Genomic DNA, 16,560 nt, shown 5'->3' on the forward strand with positions numbered 1-16,560 from the left:
TGCCTGGGGAGTAGGAGTCCTCCTTCTCCTCTTCCACTTCCGGATGGCCGTGAGCACAGCTGTGGGAGAATCGGAAGGTGGAGCCATGGGAGGCTCGATGAAGGAAGGCGGAGCAGTGGGAGACTCAGGGGATGGAGCCGTGGTGGGCTCAGGGGACGGAGATGTGGCAATATGGCAAGGCAGGGCCTCTTGACTAGACATAGCAGGCATGGTAACATGGCATGATGTGGCAGATGTGGCAACATGCCATGACAAGGTAGGAATGGCATGATGAGGCAGATGTGGTGGCTGAGGCTTGCAACACTGGCTCTGGGACGGACGAGGCTTGCAACACTGGCTCTGGGACGGACGAGGCTTGCAACACTGGCTCTGGGACGGACGAGGCTTGCAACACTGGCTCTGGGACGGACGAGGCTTGCAACACTGGCTCTGGGACGGACGAGGCTTGCAACACTGGCTCTGGGACGGACGAGGCTTGCAACACTGGCTCTTGAAATGTGGCGGCCATGACAGGGGATTCTGGCTTGGCGGCAACTGTAGGAGTGCATAGTTCTCTTTCATCATCTCGTGTTCGAGATCCACCTACGGGAAGGGCATCCATACCTGACCTCCGTAGAAGCATCCAATTGCACCAAGTCAGGCTAGACAGACCTATGCCCAGTAAGGACCTGCCCCCTTACCTAAGAGCATATAAGGACCTGCACGCGCTGCTGTTCCTCAGTTGACATTCACTTCTCGCGACCTCTGTTTCTCTCAGCTCGGTTGGAATTGGACTTTCACAATTTTGTCTACAGGAGGACATATCGTTCAGATCAGCCTCCGCCAGACGTGACTGTCTTGCTTCAGCCAGGTTAGTTGTTTCTGTTTGCTGCAAGCCGCCCACGCTCGCTCAAACTACCAGTCAGGCTGCCCACCCTCTTCCCCGCCAGAGACCCTCATCCTTTCTGCGTCGTTTTCATGGGTCTCAAACACACAGAGGAGGCCCTTGAATTCCCAGAAAACTGTAGCCATTGTCTAGCGTTGCCCAAAAAACTCCTGTCGCCACTACCCAGTGCGCCGACCCCGAACTTTCCGACTCTGACGGGGGAAACGGTGACGACGACGCACTCCTGGGTGCCTCCCGGGGCGCGGTCTCTCTCAGCTGGGCCGATCAAAGCAATCCGGCGTTCCCTGAGGACATTTTCTCAGGGATCCCTCATTCGCCAATGAGCCGGCGGGTTCTGGTGACTAGGACAATGCGGGCCTTCTCAAGGGTTCAGGGGATGAGGATTCCATCCCCTCTTCCATGACTCCCCAGGCTAACGCACCCACGGCCTTACCCCAGTCCGTCCTCATCAAGGTTTGTGAGCGAGCGGCCGCTCGCCTCAATATCGAATGGCCAGCCCTACAAAGTACCACTGACCAAGAGAGGGGTGTGTACAACGGGAAACTCCTGCGACCCCCTCCCGGCCAGAGAAAACAACTTCTCCCTGTCCTCCCTGCATGTGCTAAGATATGAGGCATCGTTGGGGAGACCCGCTCGACCTCACAGTCTCGTGGGCCTCGAAGTGAAGGATATGATGGCCCTTGGCATGGGTGACCCCCCTGCCATCGAGCCCTCTATCGCCAGACACCTTAATCCCTCTCAAGGTGGCCTACTTGCCCCCCCAAGCCTGTTCTCCCCAACAAAATGAACCGCTTTTCTGCCTCCATCCACCAGGCCTCTTACAAAGCCCCAGCCTTGGCTGTCAGGGCCCTCAACGTCTCCTCCCTCCTCTCTGCATAACAGGCTGAACTCCTGGTCGACATAGGGCAGCAACTAGAGAAAGGGACCCCCACGCCCTCTCTGTGGAAGGATATTGTCATAGTTAATGACCCTGTCCTCCGTAACGCCCGTCAGGCCATCCAAGCCTGTGGGCGTTCCATGGCTCTCAGTGGCCGGAGAACGTGCACTCTGGCTTAATCTGTCGGGCCTCCCTGACAGTGAGAAGCGGTGCATCGCGGGTGCCCCCGAAGAGCCTGGCCAGGCAACAACGTTGCGACGACAAGAAAAAGGAGGATGAAGCGCTTAAATTATGCCTTCCTAGGAAAGCGGCACCACGCCAGGCGCCCCCTGCGCAGCCACCCAACCCTCCTGCCACGGGGCATCCTTTCCAGCACCCTGGTAAGGCAAAGCCACGCAACAAACCACCTCTTCAGCAGAGTAACCCACCCTCCGCTAAGCCCTGGGGGAGAATGTCTTTTGCCACAGCTGCAGCCAAGAAACCCCCCAACTCTACCCCCTCCAACTCTAAACGTAAACGGCCGGCCTGATGCACGGCCTCAGGGGGCTTTGAGTCCACGTTCTCAGGCCGCCAGCCCCCCGGACTCATATCCTGCCCACCTAGTTCACCCGTTCAAAAAAAGGAGGTTTTCTCTCAGTGGGGTCAGCCCTCCCTCAGGGGTTTTACTCCTGTTATTTCCTAGTTCTAAAGAAAGATGGCTCTCTCCATCCTATTCTGGATCTCAGAGTGTTGAACGAACATTTGAGGAAATACAATTTCAGAATGTTAACACACGGCACACTCGCTCGCTCTATTTATCAGAACGACTGGTTCACATCAGTCGATCTGAAAGATGCTTTTTTCCACATCAACATTTACCCACCGCACAGGAAATTTCTTCGTTTCGCCTATCAGGGCATATGTTACGAATTCACAGTCCTTCCTTTCGGGCCTCTCGCTGAGTCCGAGGGTGTTCTGTATATGTGCGGAGGCAGGATTAGCGCCGCTGAGAATAACGGGTCTTAAGAGCCTAACATACATAAACGATTGGTTAATCATAGCCAATTCCAAGGAGAAAGTGGTGCAAGACACTTGGCGTGTGCTCGCACACATCACATCGCTCGGGTTCAGAGTGAATGTGAACAAGAGCAATTTTACACCCGCTCAGAATGTTATATTCCTGGGTCTGGAGCTGAATTCAATCTCCATGTGCACGCGCCTCTCACAAGAGTGCGTTCTCCCTCTAATGAATTGTCTATCACAATTCAAGGAGGGGGCGAATGTGCAATTTCGCACGTCTCAGATTACAGGGTCTTATGGCATCAGCTATTCAGGTTTTGCCTTTGGGCCTTCTGCGAATGAGGGCATTCATGAAGTAGGTTTTATCCCTCCACTTCAGCCAGTTACGTGATCGCTGTCACTCTGTTACAATGACACGCTTGTGCACAGCAGCCTTGCGCCACTGGAGGAGCGCAGATTTTTTACACACATGGGACCCCTCTCGGGGCTGTTATGTTGCGAAAATGACAGACAAACAGGGTGGGGAGCCACTCAGGAGGGCAGGACGGTGAACGGTTCGTGGCCGAGCAAACTTCGTTCAGCCCACATAAATTATTTGGAGCTCATGACTGTATGGAAAGCTGTGAATCATTTTCTGCCCTGCTTGCATAGGCATCATGTGCTTGTTCGCTGCAAAATACCACAGCAGTGGCACATATCAATTGCCAGGGCGGAATGTGCTCGCCCAAGCTTCATGCTCTAGCTCACAGGCTTTTAGTGTGGAGCAGGCGGCATTTCCTGTCGTTACGCATGACCCATGTTCCAGGCATTTTGAACAGGGGAGCGGACATTCTATCGAGGGGGAACCCGCTCTACGGAGACTGGCGCCTCCACCCTCAGACAGTGGGCATGTTGTGGGAGAGATTCGGACAGGCGACCGTAGATCTCTTTGCCTCGCACGAAAACTCCCATTGTCCTATGTTCTTCTCGCTAAAGGACGAGGACGCGCCCCTCGGCGTGGACGCACTAGCCCACCCATGGCCCAAAGTGCTGCTCTACGTATTCCCTACCCTGTGCCTGGTGGCCCAAAGCACCATGGCTGGCAGAGATAATTCCTCTTCTGCATGCCCAGCCGTGGCTCCTCCCTCTACGCACAGACCTGTTATCTCAAGCGAATGGGGAGATACATCACCCCCACCCGGACAGGGTGGCTCTTTGGGCTTGACACGTGAGAAGACAAACTTAAGCTCGATGGGGCTTTTACAAGACCTTATGGATAAGGGCAGGTCTTTTTCCACCATTAAGGTCTACCTGGTGGCTATTTCTGCTTGTCATTTGGAATCCCATTTCTCAGCAATGCCTCTTGCATTGGCTTGTGGAAGCTATAATTTTTTTATTTGAATCTAGGGGAGTGCGGCCTCCAGAAGGCCTCAGAGCCCACTCCATGAGGGGCATGGCTGCCTCTTGGGCTCTGTTTAGGGGAGTTTCATTGCAGGACATCTGTTCTGCTGCTAGCTGGGCTTCTCCCCATACTTTTTTTTTTGTTACTACCGGCTGGATGTTACCAGGACCCCAGTAGCTCTTGGGGGTGGGTTCTTCATAGCCCTTCCCCTGTTAGCTCCTTTTCTTTCTTTTTATACTTATATATATATATATATATATATGAGTAAGAAAAAGGGGTTATGGGCCGGTTAGCTGTGTACATTCATGTCACCAAGCCTGCCTGGGTGCTATTTTCATTGTATATATATGCTGCTGGGCTGATTTTTATGTTTGTGCCACTAACATGTTATTCATGCTCTGCCTGTGCACAGTTCTCACTTGTGTGCTTCAGGGTTGCCAGTTGTGTGATTATGGGACGTGTCAAGCACCGCCTTTTTGAATTGACCGTTCCCTTAACTGGCTTGCAGGGCCTCACTGTGAGTGTATTGGGCAATCGGGGATCTGTCAATGTCTCCCATAGGTGGATCTCGAACACAAGATGATGAAAGAGAATAATAGGTTACTAGCGTAACCCCAGTTCTCTGGAACATTGAGTGGAGAGATCCACCAAGCTTGCCCCGCTTGCTGTATGAGAAGCGAATATACTTACTGAGGAACAGCAGCGCGTTCAGGTCCTTATATGGTCTTAGGTAAGGGGGCGGGTCCTTACCGGGCATAGGTCACGCGCTTGGTGCAATTGGATGATTCTGCAGAGGTCATGTACGGATGATGAACAGTGAAAGATGAACCGCTAAGTTGCAGGGCAAAATCGATGTATTGAGCCAGTTATCCAACTGCCAGGCATCATGGAGTAGACAGGCTCATTCAAGCCTGCCCGAAAAAAGTCCTTGAGGGCGATCTCATTAAAATCCACCTTGCTGGCCAGAGCGCAGAAGTCTTCCACATATTCCTCTATGAAACGGTTTCCCTGGCATAAACGCAGTAGCTGAACTCATAATTATGTGGTTGAGTATTCTGTAACGTTGAGACAGGCTGAAGACAGGAAGAGACAATGAAGATTAAAAGTGAACCCAAGTGCAGTATTTATTAACAACATGAAATCCAAAACGAAACAAACATAAATGACTTGACTTGACAACGTTACACCAAAACAATACTTGATAAAAGACAATGGCAAACATGAGGGCTTAAATACATGAACATGGGTAACCACATGACAGAGACAACCAATGGAGAGACTAAACTAATGAACATGATAACAAGGCAATGAAACAAGAACCAATGATGAAACAGAACTGATAACAAGACTCATAAACATAGACCAATGAAGAGACAGGACTAATAAACATGGTGGAAAATGTTTAAAACACATTCAAACATGACAATAATATTACTGTGATAATTCCCAGTTACAAATAAGTAGGACATCTGTGGTATTTATTTTTTCAAAAACTCTTTTATAATGATACCCAAGCTGTTATATTAATGCTGTCATAAATTGTTTTCTAAACTTAGGTATATTCACTACATTTCCATTAATAAAATGTATAACAAATTCATAAATTTTCCACCAAAAAAGTTTATTGCTATTATTCTATATTTTTATTCCTTTAAATTAATTTGGGATCTTCTTTAAAGAATGTGACAGGCAAGTCAATTTGCAGTATTTTTCATTTTATTTCAGTAAATAACTGAATAAGTTGTTGCTAATTAATTGGCTTTGAGTGACATTGGAGATTTTAAGGGATACAATGGTTTTAATCGATGGTTGTTTCAGTCAGGACCATCTGCATCAAGTGTATCAATTTAACTTTCATTTGAAGTAATAATTTCATTGTATGCTTCTTTTCTAGGCTCTCACTGCCCAGCCATTCATGGGTAGAGCAGGGAGAACAGAACTGAATTTATAGTGAAAATCCAATCAGAGGGCAAATTCACTAAAACAGGGCAAGAAAAACGTAAAGTAGCATTGGTCGCAACAAGCAGGGAGGCAGAAAAACAGATGATAAAAGCCTTAATTTAGAGACTCACAAGGAACATACAAAACTCCCTGAACAAGTAGCAGGAAAAGACAGAAAGCAGATGATCTAACACATGATGATCTAGCAAAAAGCTAAATAACAGGCAGAGTATAAATTCATAGGGGAAAATAAGACACTAGCACAATAATTATGTGGGTGGAGGTGGAAAAGCACAACTATATATATATATATATATATATATATTTTTTTTTTTTTTTTAATAATTCTTTATTGTACTCATATTGTTATATATACTGTAATAATTGCACCTGTATGAAGTCCGTCTATCCTCTGGAAAGTTACTACAGCCTTTAGAATGAGACAATATCATTTTGTGATATTCACGCTATAATGTGGTTCGTTCTCGGTGGAGCACGTGGAGAGTTGAGCGTGGATGCCGCGGTGGATGGCGTGAAGCCTCCACACGCGCTATGTCTCCGTGGCAATGTGCTCAACAAGCCACGTGATAAGATGCGCGGGTTGGTGGTCTAATACGCGGAGGCAACTGGGATTCGTCCTCCGCCACTAGGCGAGTCACTACGCCACCACGAGGACTTAAAAGCGCACTGGGAATTGGGCATTCCAAATTGGGTGAAAAAGGAAAAAATAATAATAATAATAATAATAATAAAAAATAGAATGATAAAATATCATTTTGGTGAATTTTAGTGAATATTTTCTAAAATAATTGATTACTGTACTTATATAATTGATCATACTGTAATAATCTCACCTGTAGTAAATCCATCTATCCTCTGGGAAGTTATTAGAACATTCTGAATGTGAAAATGTATTTTACTGTTGTTATTTTCTTCATGTATAACTTGATTGTTGTAATTGAATAAATGAGTGGACATCTCCTATGTTTTAGCGTAGTGGGTGGAGTTTTCAGACGGTCCCTTACATCTGCTAGGCAGTCAAAGCGCATCGGAGCATTTCAGGCATTATTTTGCAGCCACACCAAGAGTTGACTGTTCTGAATCCAGTTTGTATGCCCATATAGTATAGTTGTACTCCCTTTAAACCAAGTGTGCTAATGACATCTTTGTAAGATTGTCGACTGAAGAGAGCGCGGGGAAGAGAAACCGAATATCTAACGAATGTCGAACGTCAAACTAACTTTACCGCGGTACGTTAGCTTACCTTGTTATTGCTGGTGTTGACGGGGATTTTGCTGACAAGCTTTCTAAAAGCCGGCGTTTGTACTGTTGATAGAGGCAGCATGTCTTCAACAACGTACTCTGCAACGAGTCTCTTCACTTCTCGGGGTTCAAGCAGCATGGCAGACCGAGAGAAACTTAATTTCTGTTGCTTTGTCTTGCCCGCGCTCTCATCCTCGGCATTCTTTCTCTTCTCTGCGCCTGCAGCTCTCTCGGTTAGCTCAGTGTTAGCGTGGCACCGGTACAGATGTTTCTTTAGTTACTAGTGTAGAGAGGTCCCTCGGTGTCTCACATAGATGCACTTGACTATAATGTTCTTATCCTTGTCTCTGACGAACTGAAAATAATGGGAGTATGTCCATCTCGCAAATGTTGAATCAGTCTCTGCAGTCATCATCTCAACAATCGAATTCCAGCAACAGGAAATAACGTTACTCTTTTACTCACCGATTTTTTGTCTCTGGTGCTGAAATGTTTCGCGGTGTTGGTGAATTCTTAAAAACAAAACACCACTTAATTTCGGGTTAAAATGCGTTGTAACACGTGTTACTGAAAATGTAACGGGTACAATATTACCGTAATTTTATTTGTAATGCGTTATATTACTGCGTTACAGCAAAAAGCAATACATTACTGTAATTGCGTTACTTTTGTAACCTGTTACTCCCAACACTGGTAAGAATACATTTAATTAAGTAATGTTTCAAAACGTAAACTTCATTCAACATGCTAATGTCGTTTGATATGAAAAGAAGCAAAATCATTATGTCTATTATTATTATTATCAGAGCTGTTCAGCTGCAGGGTGAAGATGAATATTTAAAACAGACTACTTCATATCATCCTCATAAAACACCTGTACAGGTATTTTCTTTCTGTGCTTTGTGTATCAGTCAGTGTTGGTCTTGTTTGGGTTGTCAGATTTCATGTTATATACACATTGTTAATTCATAGATTAGGCCTAATATCTACCTACTGTATATTACACGTCACAACCAATGTAGTAGCAAGGTCCCCTCTCTCAAGATTTCATATGTTTATTACATTTAGCCAACAATCAAATCTTTAACTCAGTGACTAAATCTTTGATCCTGCTTTTGAAAAAACTATACATGACCAAAAGTTGACAGCATGACTAAACAGGTGACCGAAAACCCATCCTCTGCTCCACTGAACTCTTTGCTGAAAAACACGTGTAAATGGCAGGATGGCTGAGGTTAATATTATGTATTTATGAATTTATATCTGTAAAGTGCTTATATGGGGTTAACTAAGTTGTAAATCATATCTTGTAAATTGTCTTAAAAATGTAATATATATTAAAAATATGTAGTTTTGAACACATTTTTTAAAGCCATGATGGTAAACAGCTATTTTTGTATTTTTTTTATGTTGGGGCCAGTGAAAATTTTGGCAGGGCAAGTAAAAATCTGAACCACTGGCCCAGCCTGGACAGTAGAAAAAAATCCTTAAGCCCTGACTTTTATTCTTTAGTGAAAAATGTTCGGCAAATTGACAACCACTTTCAATTTAAACCTTTTCAATTTCTCTGCAGAGGGGAGTGGGAGGTATGGGGAATCTGTTCTTTATTTCGGCCCTCACAATAAGTCTTATATAAAGTGTAGAACCCCTCTCAACTTCCTCCATTTTGTTGCCATCAAAGGCTCTTTCCACAAAACACACCTGCTGGCAGCATGTAAAAGAGTTTTTAGAGGCATGCATGTGTGTAAATATGTGTGTGTGGTTATGGCTCTAGCGAGACTAAGTCGGGAACGCAGTGGTACCTTTCACAGTATCACGTGCAAAACACGTGATTTGGCCACCTAGATGCTAAAGCATAAAATCGACATGACGCTACTGCACTGTACCTGACAATCGACACACATTTGCCTGCCTTTCTGTCCATACAAGTTCTCCAAACTCGGGCACTTTTATCCCTGTGAATTTCTAGACTGTAAAATCCCATTTAAACATTTCCCACACTCACTAGTTTATTTATTATTGTCTACCAACAATGTCAAATGGTGTATGTACATGCAATGTCAAATGGTGTATGTCATGGAAATTCCCACCACAGTGTCATTTCCACCACATCTCAAATTCTGTAATGTCTTTAATAGAATTCCATGGTGAAAATGATGGTGAGGGAAATTACAAGTTTCTGAAATTAAATGGCCAACTGTTTTGTCTTGCTAAAGGCATGGTCACATTTACCTTTAAACGGCTTAATTCTACAGGTGAAAAAGGCAACCCAATCTCATGAAAATTCGTACATAATTTATGAGTTGGCTTTTTCGTATGGTCTCGCACGATGTTCGCATAAACTCGTACGACTTCATCACATGTAAATTCCCGGATGTCTAAAGCAGAAGCACGAGTTCCACACATGAGGCGTTAAGGACATACTTATTAATATTTTGCCCTTACCCAAACCCCTTATCTAAACTTAACCAATCAGTAGAGTGTGTAAACATGATAGGAAGCTGTTGTGTGTGACAGAACAAGTAAAAGTCGTGTATTAGATGGAAACGAGGTCCAGCGATATCACTGGCTGTATTGAAAGTCGTAGGAGTTCAACCGAGTGCAGTTGCACAATATCATACTGTGGCAGGGCAGAGGGCGGGGCCGGGCCGTGATGCTGCACACCTGGCCCCTAATCAGGCTGATCAAGCCCCAGAGGGATAAATGCAGCTGCCCTGTATGTGTTTGTCTTTTTGTTTAAGTTAACCACTAAATATTATTTATAATGTTAAGCCGGTTCTCGCCGCCTCCTTTTCCAACTTTTATCCTTTGTTGCACATACGAATTAGCCAAATTTAGAAAAGTCATACGAATCCTGACAATTTCGCCTTGATAGTGTATTGGAAAAAGGCGTGTGTGGATATTGAGTGCGTGTGAAACCAGCAAAAAAACTCGCCGCTAAAATTATATCCTTTTGTGAATATGCAGTGTAGCCGTGTACAAAGCACCGCCCACACAGAGGTCACTGCCAAACCAAGCAACTTCCTACTGGTCAACAAGGCAAATGTGACCGTGCCTTAAGGCTATTTGCATAGCTAAAACTTTTGTATCCTAAATACACACAATTAAATAGTATTGTCAGTTTCTGTATTTTTATTTATTTATTTATTTTTATTTTTTATTTATTTTTTTTGCATAATTTGCCAAAATTACAGCTTGATTGGAAATGACGCCTAATAAAAATATATTATGCTCACAAGTGATTTTTAACTTGATTTTTTTTTTCTTCTTCAAATATCACTTATCATCACTTCATTTTTAAGTGCTTGCTGGCACTTTTGTTGACTTGGTTAACAAGTACATTAACCGGGGCTGTTTCTAGCTATAAGCAGTATAAGTGGGCGCTAAGGGACCCCGAGCCACCAGGGGGCTCTGTAAAGCAAGGATTTTTTTATTATTTTTTTATTTTTATTTATATATATATATATATATATATATATATATATATATATACACTAAAAGCTGCAAGTAAGACTCCGGCATCTGTTATGACTTAATAAGGTATTGTGGGGGGGTGGGGGTGGGGTGTGTTGTGATGGAGGGGGTATGGCAGGAGCCTCCAAGAACGATTTCGCTAAGGTCCCCCATATTCTCAGAAAGGGCCTTGACACTAATTTTTTACTTTATTAGGAGCAAAACTGTTCGGTGTGGTTGAAATGACGGCACAATTTTGGGACAGTCGTAATTTTAAAGATTCATAGAAATTATTTACACACAATAAATATTATCCAAAGAAAGAAAAAGCTTGCACACAATGTCCATAGAAATAAGTATATTTATTAAAAGGCCAAAAAAGTGTCACTGATAACGATGTAAATGGAAAACTTTTTGTTCCTGTACAGAGCACTTTGGCACTTTTTTGGCTTCTTAATAAATATCCTTGAAGTTTATTTCTATGGACATTGTGTGCAAGCTTTTTCTTTCCTTGATTTAGATTTTTTTAACCTACACACTGAAGCAATATGGATATATAAGCTTTAGAGTGTTTGCCATTTTTTCTTTTCTTTTTTTTTTTTTTTTTTGCCACAATAAATATTGAAATCATTTAGGTTTATATCACTCTTTGTTTAGAATTATCATAGTTTTAAACATGTAATAATTTGTTTTGTTTTTTTAATGGATTTTCATAGTTTAATACTTAAAGTCTGGGTCTGGCTATACATAAAAGGCAAAAAAGTCAAAGTAAAACGTTTAAGTCAGTTTAAAGGTGACCTTGATATAACAATTTTATTATTATTTTTTAATCTGTTAGTTCTAATAAAATCAACCCCTGGCACATGAAATTGCCCCAAGTTGAAGAAACACCCATATATAAGAGTGACTGATTCAACCTCTCTGTAAAAGTTGTGGCGTATGCAAGGTGTAAAGGGTTAAATCCTGATGTGGACACAGGATGCTGTGGGTACACAGAGTGAGGTCAATCTCTGACCTTGCTATTGTCCTTGAGTTCAGCACAGTTGTCCAGAGGTGCAAGACAAACACACACACACACACACACACACACACACACACACACACTATGATGACTAATAGCAGCCGGTGCCAGCCAAACATCACTTCAGTCTATTACGATGGACTTCAGAGGATGAACTGATGCCAACTCCAACCATAAGACATGGGATACTTCATATGCCATTGCCTGAACCTTGGATTTAAGATAGACCTCACGGAAATTACTGGCCAGGTTGAATTGTGATGCACCTAACTGATCTCTGCCTGAATCACCTCAGTCTAATGATGGACTACACTCTTGAAATGGAATACATAGACTATCAATTAATTGCCCACAATACCCTTCATCAGCCAACTAACAAGGACAGTTGCATCTATGTGAAATTCTGCAGTTAATCCAGGATGGACTTCAAAGACATTAGTCATTAATCTTACAGTTCATACAAAATCTTTGTTTAAGCACTGACCCTTACTTAGTTTAATAATTTTAAACCATGACTTGCACTATACTTAAGTAATATTGACATTATGTTCATGTTAGCCAGAGGGGACCTGCCCTGCCCCCCCGCCCAGTGAGCAAGGTTATTTTTCTCCATTAACCATCATCTTATGGTGTTTTGTGTTCCTTGCCACAGTCCCTTCGGCTTGCTCACTGGGGTTATAAATATAATTATTATTTATTTATTTTTAAACACAATTCACAATCTTATTTTATCAAACTACAGACTCTAAGACATTATAGATATTACAGATTCATATTCTGTTAATGCATGATCTTCTGTAAAGCTGCTTTGAAACGGTGTGTGTTGTGAAAGGCGCTATACAAATAAAAATGACTTGACTTGGCACACACTGCAGAACGAAATATTTGGGCTAGATTAGGGATGCAATGTGCATTGGCCGACCGAGAGAGATCCCTACAGCTAAGCAAAGAGTGTCCTGGGTGACGCACTGCCCCCTAGTGCCCTATGTACTTTTCATAGGTCTGTGATTTCAAACGTCTACCTTACACAATGACTCTTTGGTTTGGAGCTGTCTCATAAACACACACACACACACACATACACACACACACAATTTGATGAATACATGTCACTTGTTTGCCCCGGACCTCACTTCCTGTCTGTGTTAGACAGTGATAGTCAGATCATAAGCTTCACAGGAAATGTTTTGTTGTCTTTCTGGACAAACAATGGATATTGGGAATTTATGGGTAATGATTACTGCTGACAGTAACACTTTAAGCCATGAAGTACAAGCTATGAACTGACTCCAAAAGCCCAAAATGTCACTTAACATCTTTTTGCGTAATTCATAAGTGATCACAAACACAAAGTCTCTTTGAATTTGCTTCACACACATACATAAACACATACAAACACAGAGTTGTATTGTATCTCCAGGAAGAGCCAATAGTCAAACTCAGTGAACAACAAAGGGTGGAGCTTCCTTCCCCAGGACTCTCACCTACAAATAATGTATCAGTGAGAGTATATGAGTGAGGGCATGTGCACATGCTTGTGAGGGAGCGTGCACGTGCATATTCACAGTGAGTTGTGGGATGACAAATACAATTAATTTCTTTCAAGTCACTATCATAACAGCAAAAACGACATTAACTGTTAATTGAGTGATTTTTCAACTATAGTCTGAGACCAGGTTTAATTATTTCACTAACTAACATGTTACAAAAATGGAAACTGAAATTCTGAGCTACCACACACTTGCAGTGCATTTATGAGCTCCAAGGCCAAGAGAAGTGATTATGTAGGAAAGAGCAACACTCTGTTATGTCTACACGTTTACTAGGGGAACTTTTTTTTCAATTCTTGTCAGATAAACGAGAATTTTAAATGGCACCACTGCAATGGTGCTCTTTATGAGTGAGCAATGATGCCTTAAAAAGAGGTAATAGAGGCTTTTATAAATGTGTTGTGTAGAAGAATAAACATGAACGATATCCACATTGATCAGACAGCCTTTTAGCTTTTTATTTTACTAACAGCTGAAAGACAGCAGAATAAAAGGACGAGCCTTTATCCAGCAGTCCTTCCTTCCCTCATTACCCTAAGAGCATGAGCCAGGCAGCTTATGCTCAGCTCTATTGTACAGAGTGAGCTATTGGGACACTCATCCATTCTTTGTTGAGTCAGTCTCGATAGGGAACAGAAAATATAGCTTGATCATAAGGAAGCACCAGTGAAGGTAATTATGCTGACTTTGATTACCGTTAGACCTATTTTCTTATTCATATGTGTTAATTTAGCCTGTATAGAACTGTTTATGGCTAACTGTTCATCAAATTTTAATGTCAAATTCTAAAAATGAGCAGATGACAAGATTCAGGTCCCTGACTGTGCTAAATTCAATTTTTAGGAAACTCTTGTAGCAGTGTCCATCCAAATCTTGAAGACACTGCATGTCCACAAAATCAAAACAAGATATACACTCACCAAGCACTTTATTAGGAACACTGTGGTTCTAATAAAGTGCCCAATGTGGTCTTCTGCTGTTGTAACCCATTTGCCTCAACGTTCAACATGTTGTGCATTCTGAGACGATATTCTGCTCACCACAGTTATACAGAGTGGTTATCTGAGTTACCATAGCCTTTCTGTCAGCTCGAACCAGACTGGCCATTCTCTGTTGACCTCTCTCATCAACAAGGCGTTTCTGTCCGCAGAACTTCTGCTCACTGGATGTTTTTTTTTTTCTTTTGTTTTTGGCACCATTCGGAGTAAATTCTAGAAACTGTTGTGCGTGAAAATCCCAGAAGATCAGCAGTTACAGAAATACTCAAACCAGCCCATCTGGCACCAACAATCATGCCATGGTCGAAATCACTGATATCACATTTTCCTCCATTCTGATGGTTATTGTGAATTTTAACTGAATCTCCTGACCCCTATCTGCTTTATTTTATGCATTACACTGCTGCCACACGATTGGCTGATTAGATAATCGCATGAATAAGTAGGTGTACAGGTGTACCTAATAGTGCTTGGTGAGAAAAAATAAAAAATAAAAATAAGTTTGGCTGTAGTTATCTCTCCTACAGTAAAACTTTGGCCATGTGCTAGTCTGGGATAACATGTTCTAGATAATGAGACAATGGCAGTTATAATAAAGGCTAAAGGCAAAATGGAAAACGCTATGCCCCTTTCAAACATTTATTTATCACGGTAGGGACTGCACCAAAATACATTATAATTCAATCATTTTTAATCAATCAAAAAAAAAAAAAAAAACTGTGGTTGATAGGCTACTGTATAGCCTTAAAAAAACAATTAAATAAAATGAGAACAAGATTATAAAAAGTTCCTGTTATTTGAAGTATATCTCATTTTAATGTATTATGATTTTACAGCAGTTACAATAACTTTAGTAGCTTAACTATGGTATTTTTTCGGAAACTATGGTAACCATTGAACATTTTTTTATAATTTTGGAAAATGACATCTGACATCAGTAGTGGAATTTAACAACACCATTAAATAAACTGTTTAATCATTTTGTCAAGTATTTCCCCATGCAAAGCGTCTGATTTTCCGAGAAGAAATTTACTAGGTTTTACCAAAACATTACAAGCTTTTATCGTCAACATCATCAACGCTGACATCTGTTTCCCAATTATATTTCCATAAACATTCGTTTTAATAAACTTTCTCTCCTTAGCCATCTTGAAAAAAATTGCTTACCTTCAGCAAACCGATTGACAGTCACTCCCGTCATGTCTTTCCCGTCTTTATCCGTCTTCATTGTGATGTCTTGCAGTTTGGTACACCTTTAATGTTTGAAATCACATCCAGGGGAAGGTTTTCTGAGAGATATTTCAGCTTACTATTCAAACTAACTAGTCAAGTTGCTCTGTTTTCTCCGGAGTGTGAAACAGGCAGGTATATTAGTGTTGCACGCGAGCGTTCCGCAGGTGTGCATGACAGCACAAGCGCTCAAAGTGCCGCACGTGAAGAGAAAAAAAAAAAAGCTCGCGAATCTGGACCAATCACGCTGCAGGAAGACAGACTGAAAGACGCGGCTGGGCATTGTTGAAAGTCAAAAACATTCTTGAGTAAACTGTAGGAAGGAAACTGATTATTAGTATAGCTTTTCCTGTATAATATCCCCTTGAACATAAGCAGTGGTAGAGATGTGCTTGCAGACACTTTTTACGTTTTGAGGTGTTGGGTAAATTACTCAAAAAAAAAAGTAATTCATTACTAACTACTAATTACATATTCTACAGTGTAATTAGATTACTGTAAAAATTACTCTGTCTGAAAAGTAATTGCATTACTTATTACTAATTACTTTCTAAAACCCTGATCAACCTCGACCAGATGAAAAATACAAGGATAGACATGAAACTCTTTTAATTCTTTCAAATAAATAATATAAAATTAAATAAATTATTCATGAACTTGCCAAAGAATTTAAGGTGGCTTGATTAAATTAGAAAACATACATTTTAACATTAGATGTTAAATTTCGATTTTAAATTCACTATTGTTTAATATAGAATTGTTCTATAGTCTATACAGTATGAATACAGTACAGTATATACAGAAGCACATGTTTTAGGTTTTGTAGCACTAGATATTTATCAGACACACCCAGTTCAGTTCACAGAGCACTCCACTGCTAATGAATTAATGAGTTGAATCAGGTGTGTTAAAAAAAGAGACCTCTAAAATGTGCAGTGCAGGACCAGGACTGAGAACCACT

At 41.9% G+C, this 16,560-nt stretch overlaps 1 protein-coding gene across 2 annotated transcripts in view; it reads right to left on the reverse strand.

The window, feature by feature from the left end:
* The window catches only part of LOC127414222 (solute carrier family 4 member 11-like), a 132,024-nt gene extending 116,283 nt beyond the window's left edge, over positions 1-15,741 (reverse strand). The window contains exon 1 of one of the 2 annotated variants that reach the window (XM_051652092.1): positions 15,537-15,741. In XM_051652092.1, the coding sequence (XP_051508052.1) occupies positions 15,537-15,597 (61 nt within the window). In that variant the 5' untranslated portion in view covers positions 15,598-15,741. The remainder of the gene's footprint in view (positions 1-15,536) is intronic. The other variant, XM_051652090.1, reaches the window with a different exon arrangement.
* Between the last annotated feature and the right edge of the window lie 819 nt (positions 15,742-16,560).

The sequence above is a fragment of the Myxocyprinus asiaticus genome, chromosome 23, assembly GCF_019703515.2.
Source record: "Myxocyprinus asiaticus isolate MX2 ecotype Aquarium Trade chromosome 23, UBuf_Myxa_2, whole genome shotgun sequence".
Classification (NCBI taxonomy): domain Eukaryota; kingdom Metazoa; phylum Chordata; class Actinopteri; order Cypriniformes; family Catostomidae; genus Myxocyprinus; species Myxocyprinus asiaticus.